This window comes from Triticum dicoccoides, chromosome 3B (genome assembly GCF_002162155.2).
Source record: "Triticum dicoccoides isolate Atlit2015 ecotype Zavitan chromosome 3B, WEW_v2.0, whole genome shotgun sequence".
Classification (NCBI taxonomy): domain Eukaryota; kingdom Viridiplantae; phylum Streptophyta; class Magnoliopsida; order Poales; family Poaceae; genus Triticum; species Triticum dicoccoides.
Window position 1 is genome coordinate 482,602,167 of NC_041385.1, and position 6,103 is coordinate 482,608,269.

At 57.0% G+C, this 6,103-nt stretch overlaps 1 protein-coding gene across 1 annotated transcript; it reads right to left on the bottom strand.

The window, feature by feature from the left end:
- Positions 1–341: 341 nt before the first annotated feature.
- On the bottom strand, positions 342–1,860 carry LOC119279599 (mitogen-activated protein kinase kinase kinase 17-like). The gene has a single exon (XM_037560787.1). The coding sequence runs from the start codon at positions 1,761–1,763 to the stop codon at positions 342–344; it is 1,422 nt and encodes a 473-aa protein (XP_037416684.1). The 5' UTR covers positions 1,764–1,860.
- Between the last annotated feature and the right edge of the window lie 4,243 nt (positions 1,861–6,103).

Sequence of the window (6,103 nt, forward strand, 5' to 3'; positions counted from 1 at the left end):
TCTTCTTGCCGCGCGATCCATTCATTAATCAAGCAAGTGGAGGCGTACGCACGAGATGGCGTGGGCTGACGCCCGCACCTCCAACGCCAAGTCGGCCCGCCCGTTTCGTGGCCGAGAGGCCGAGACGATCCGGCCGTGTCGACCTGTGATGGAAGATGGAATTGTTTGGCATGGAATAAACCGCACGCTTCGTCCAAAGCCTTAGCTTCTCAGCACAAGGAAACAGTCATTTCGTGGGTTTTCTTTCCTTGCCGTGCTACCACAGGCAAAGCAAATGCCCATTCTTCTCTACTGCGTAGTCACTTACTATCTACTACTGTGGTACTGTAGTTGTGTAAGTTTTAGGAAGATTTTTGTTGTGAGTTGGAGTGTAAAGAGGGAGACGCACTGTGTTCTCCACGCACGGCTAGAAATTCAGTACTGGTCCAGAACAGAGTAGGAACGCAAGAGAGATTGTCAGAACGGCACAGCAAGATTTGTGGAAAACGAAACTTTTCTATTGCAAGAACTCGAGTATTACAGGGTACATGTGATGATGAAAGTACATCTCTATCTGAGCTCGAACACACTCGGTTCTGGCGGTCCACCGAAGGATCAGCGGCCAGGATGGTATCGTCACCGAAAGGCTCATCCTCTGCGTCCGCTTCATGTTCATCACTTGAAAGGGTGCCGACGACAGCTACGTCTTCAGCTGGCACCGCCGGGGACCCGAGCACTTTGCTTGGCGCCCTGCTGGACACATCAGCTGGCCCCTTGGTTGCTGCTGGTGAATCGCAAGCTTCGCACTGCTCGCCGAGCACGTCGATCCAGCCTTCGTCGGAGTCCCAGTCCGGCAAGACGGAGCACGACAATGACTTGATCCTCTCGGACGGGCTCTCCGAAACCTCCTCCTCCTCCTCCTCTTCCTCGTCGGTCTCCGATTCCCAGAATGCTGCGTCGAGCGTGCTCTTGGGAGACACCCACCTGGCCTTGGCCTCTCCTGCCTGCAATGCCACGAACGGGTGCTCCAGGAGCTGCGCCGCCGTGCACCGGTCGCGGGCGTTCCTCGCGAAGCACATGGCGAGGAAACTCTTCGCCTCCGCTGACAGCCACGTCGGCACCTCCGGCACGGCGTCCGTGTACCCAATCCGGTGGACGGCGGCAAGGACGTTGTCCATCTCGCCCCACGGGGCGCGCCCGGTGGCCATCTCGACGACCGTGCAGCCGAGAGCCCACACGTCGGCGGCCGGCCCCTGCTCTTCGCCTCGTGCCACCTCCGGGGCCATGAACGCCGGCGTGCCTCCGATCGGCCCGGCCGAACCGAGGGCCCTCGCGCACCCGAAGTCGGCGATCATGGCGCGCCCGTCGGCGCCGATCACTACGTTCCTCGACTTGACGTCGCCGTGCACGAGCGACTTGCCGTGGATGTAGGCGAGCCCGCGCAGGACGTCCGCCGCGTACGCCCGGATGGCGTGCTCCTCCAGGCGGCCCCCATTCCTCGCGGCCTCGTCGGCGAGCGAGCCGCCGGGGGCGAACTCGAGGAAGAGGTGGTAGGAGCCGTCGCGGTCGCCGCCGCCGCCGATGCAGCCCACGACGTGCGGCGAGGAGAGCCCGGAGAGGATCCCCTGCTCCCGGCTCAGCTGCGCCGCGTCCGCCGCGCGCACGGACTTGACCGCGAACAGCTCCCCCGACGCGGCGTCGGCCGCCAGGGTGACCACGGCCCCCGACGAGCCGCAGCCGAGCGTCCGCAGGCGAGTCCATTGCCCGCTCACGGCGATCGCCATTCTTGCTTGTCTGCGTGTGTGGTTGCTCTGGGATGGGATGCGCCGGTGATCTTGTTGTTGTTGTTTTTGTTTGGTGTGCGTTGGGTTTGGGTGGCCTGTGGTTGCGCGCGTTTATTTATATATCCATGGAAGCAATGGGGTTAGGAGGGGAAGGGGAAGGCGAAGACGACTTTGAGCTAATTGGGTGGGGATTAGATTAGGGGGCCGATCGGGGCGGGGAAGGTGTTTGGTGTGTGTCAATGCTCAACTTGGCGAGGCAGAAAGCGTGGCTTGTGCGTTCTACCCACGCGCGGCAATTGGACGCTGTTTCTTTTCCATCATTTTTCCGTGCGTTTGTGTGGGTGGGAACGCGCGGCGGCTCATGCGGTCAATCAACCGACGGGCGCCCGCGCCTGACGCTCGCTCGCTCGCTGCACATGCCGCCGTCAAACGCATCCATCTCCTCTCCTCTCCTCTCCGCCAGTCGCCACCAACGGCACTTGGCCCATGCATCCCACTGTCATTGTTATTTCTGCCCACTCAGCGAATCAATCTCCTCGCAGTATTGTTTTTGTGGCGGTGCAGCAATACAATATGCTCACCTTTGTGTGAGGCCAAAAAAAATACAGTATGCACTCCGCGTTCCGCGTGTTTTTTCAGAAAACTGAGAACGAGGAACACGAGATTGGAAAACCGCCAGGGCGACCCTGCCCTGCATTCTATAACGGGGGGCGTACCGCTCGTGATTTTCGTGTGATTAAATGGGATTCACGAGCGTCAGTACAGAGCAAAAATAGACTATTATTTTTTGAGCCAAAATAGATGCAAGTACTACTACATGTGAAGCACGAGTGTGGTTAGTGCAATAGGGTGTGTCTGTCAGGTCAGCTGCGTGATGCGACGGCCTCCTCTACTCTAATTAATCCGCGGCTGGCGCCGGTTGAGGTCGTTAATTCCGGGTCAGTTGAGCTCATCAGCTCAGCCGTGCCCGCCCACTTAAATTAGCGGTGCCGTGCCGCCGCACCGGTCAAGATTGGACGTGCAACGCCCGTAGCCGTAGTGGCTCCTTGTTCTCGGTCAGAGACGATCGGATTAACTGCCGAGAAAGCGGAATGCCGCGACACCAGTCACCAGTGGCTGGTGATTCGGCTCGCATCGGAGGGAAGAACTCCATTCTTTCCTCTGTGTAGTTATAAAATCGTGTAAGCGTGTCACAGGCGGAGGTCAACGCGTGCGCCCAAAAGGGGCTTTGGGTGCATGCTTTGACATTGTGGCTTGTGAGTCTGCAACAGAGTAATGGTATATCATCGGAGTAAGGACAGGTTTGCTCCACCAAACCCACCGTTGAACATGGTGGGTAGGAGTACTTGACCTCCACGGTCACACTACTATGCACTCGGCAATATCCTACTAAGTAATTCTGCGGTAGACCGGGAAGAAATCAAATTTGGATCAGAATTCAAAGATAAGACCGGAGCTCGCAGAACAGATATCTCAACAGTGTGAACGACTCCTCCTAGAGTTGGTGCCTTTCACCCACCTCTGTTTATAGCTATGTACTGTACGTACATTGCAGCAGTGCATTCAACCGCTGTCACCGATCGAGGCTGTGCAAATTGCCAATGCACTCGGCCACTGTCTGCTAGTGCCAATGCCAATTGCCAGTAGGAGTAGTAGTTCCAGGCTGTGCAAAACACTGTTTACATATCTTATCCTCTGTTCCTAGCTGGCTCCTCATTCTCAGCGATCCATGCTTACGGTTTGATCGTGCAGAGCCAGTTGATTCCCTGTCTCCCGACCGAAAAGGGAAACCCCAGCTCGCACACTGGCATGGTGAATGCCACGGCATACTTACGGCGGCCGAAAAGGACCAGACCGGGCCGCAACGGGCCAGCAAACTGGGATATGCGTCAGATGCACCGCTTCTTCCATTCCGATGCTCGACGCCTCACGGTGCCGGCGCCCTGTCGGCCCCTCTTGCTCGATCCATCTGGAGCGGCGGTGGTGGGACGCGTCGGACGGACGTGCGTGCGCCCCAGCACAGCGCAAACTGGCAAGCTGGCGAGTGGACGCACATCCGATTCATCCACTCCGTCGCAAAGCGGCGGAGAACACGTATGACATGGTCACCACGCACACAGAGCGCCGGGACACCGCCGATCCGGATCGAATCAGGCGCCGGATTCGGTTCGGCGGCAGCTCGCGCCGGTCGGTTTGGCCCCAGACCGCGCATGTCGGCGGTGGCACATGCCATGCCCGCACGTTGCGAACGCGTTAGATCTGGAGTGAGGCAGGCACGCGAACCTACCAATATCTGGAGATCTGCAAGAAGAGAGCTCATATTGCCGCGCCGAACTCGACGCTCGGATCGAGTTCAACGGCCCGCCCAGGTCAATACGCGCCAGAATGCAGGCAGCTGCGCAAGTCAAGTGTTTGGTACGGTCTATGCTTATACTACAAAGTCTTCATACTAGTGTTAGTAGCCTCACCATCCTAGTATGATTACATTAGACTGCACATGATCACATTAGCCATTTCTTCCAGAATTCCAAGGCTAGCTGTTCCACTGGCCATTTCCTTTGTTAAACCATGCGCCAGTTGGAACTATACTACTATTCCTTTTTGTTGAACCAGCTCTAGGTCTGGAGCAGGTCAACCGTTTTCACATTTTCTTATACCTGGTCATATGCATCCGAAGAAAGAACGAACTGACGAGTGATGATTTCTGTCTTTTTACGCCGTTTCTGTTTGACCGACGTGTCCACGAACATGGATGTGAGGAGGTTGTTGACAGAACATCGCACGAGATAGGAGACGGGGCATGTCTCGGGGTTTATCAGCGGAAACGACATGATTTGATTTCAAGCAGACACATTAAGGAAGTGATGGATCATTGACACAGATGTTCTGAACCATGCCATATGCCATGGAAGAAAAGTGATATGGAAGAGAGACGCCGGAACCTGGAACCGAACCCTATCCTCTAAAACAAGCCAGGTCGCATGCTAGAAGAGTGTCACGGTTAAACAAACCCATCTGTGTTGAGTGACGGTGCACCCACCATCTGGGTTGCAGGCCGCAGCTGTAAAGAGACCACAAACCTGCAACAGTGCCTTAACTTCGACAAATATGCCATTTCGCTTCATATTCAGTGTGCCGTGGTTTATCGCACAAGGGGCCAAGTGTTGAATACTATCTACTGCGACGGGAAATCTGACAGCGGGGGCTAGCATTTTTTGTACTACTTGGATAGAATGAGAGGAGCCCAATTGTGCGTTTGCTTTTCAGTTATTATTTGCGGAGGAGTGCAGAATTCAGTATTTTTTTAGAAAAGGAGGATGGCCCCCGGCCTCTGCATCTGGGAGATGCATACGGCCACTTTATTAATTATTCTCGAGGACCTTACAAAGTATTACAAACAATATACCTGAATCCACCATCTTGGCAACATATGCCACTACTCTTATCCATATGATGAAGGGATGCTAGCTGGGCCCCTACCCAAACTACTCACCTAAACCTAACATCAAAAGCCGGAAGCCCCAGCCGAGCCACATACTGGGTCTGGGGCACAATCCGGTCAGACACACTCTTGCGTCGTCGCCACCATCTTCCACAGGTCCGTCTTCAGATGATATTGAGTCTTCTACCTTGTGAAGGCCACATCAGCCATCGACGTCACCATGACGCCAGACAGCTACCTCCTCCTGCGCGAGTCCATCTCGGCGCATCGGACGCCGAGCCTCCACGGCGCCATGCCGCCGATCTCCGCAGCCATCAATGAGTGAGATGAAGTACCGCTCCACCACGGCAAGTACAAGGTGAGGAAGGGCGAGGTCGCCATCGGAGACACGGCCGGAAGATAAGCACCGCAGCCACGGAGCTGCAACGCGGTAGATCAGACGGGCCGCCAGCAGGAACCAGACAAACTCGCCATGCACACCCAGCATCCCCAGGCCCAAATCGGCGCCTTCAAGAAGGTGACGACGCTGTGGCGCCGCCGCCGCTTAGCCACCGGGGCTAGGGTTTTCACCCGGGCGTAGGGGAAGGGGGGAGGCAGGGGAGGTATAGCCTCGGCGCCGCCACCAAGGAGGGAATGGCGTCCGGGACGCCATCGACGCCGTGACCGCCACCGGCGGCCAAAGGTTTCCCCCGGCCAAGCACCTTGCCGCCACCTCCGAACCAGCCACAACATGAGCCAGGCCGGCCGGAGGTCATGCATCACGAGCGGATCAGATCGCCTCCGATCTGACGAGGGGAGCCCGGGGCCTCCCCGTGCCACGACCAGCGCCCACCGGGACCTCGCTGCCCGCGCAGCCGAGGGGATCCGGCCTACCTCACCGACGAGCACTCCCTGCCGT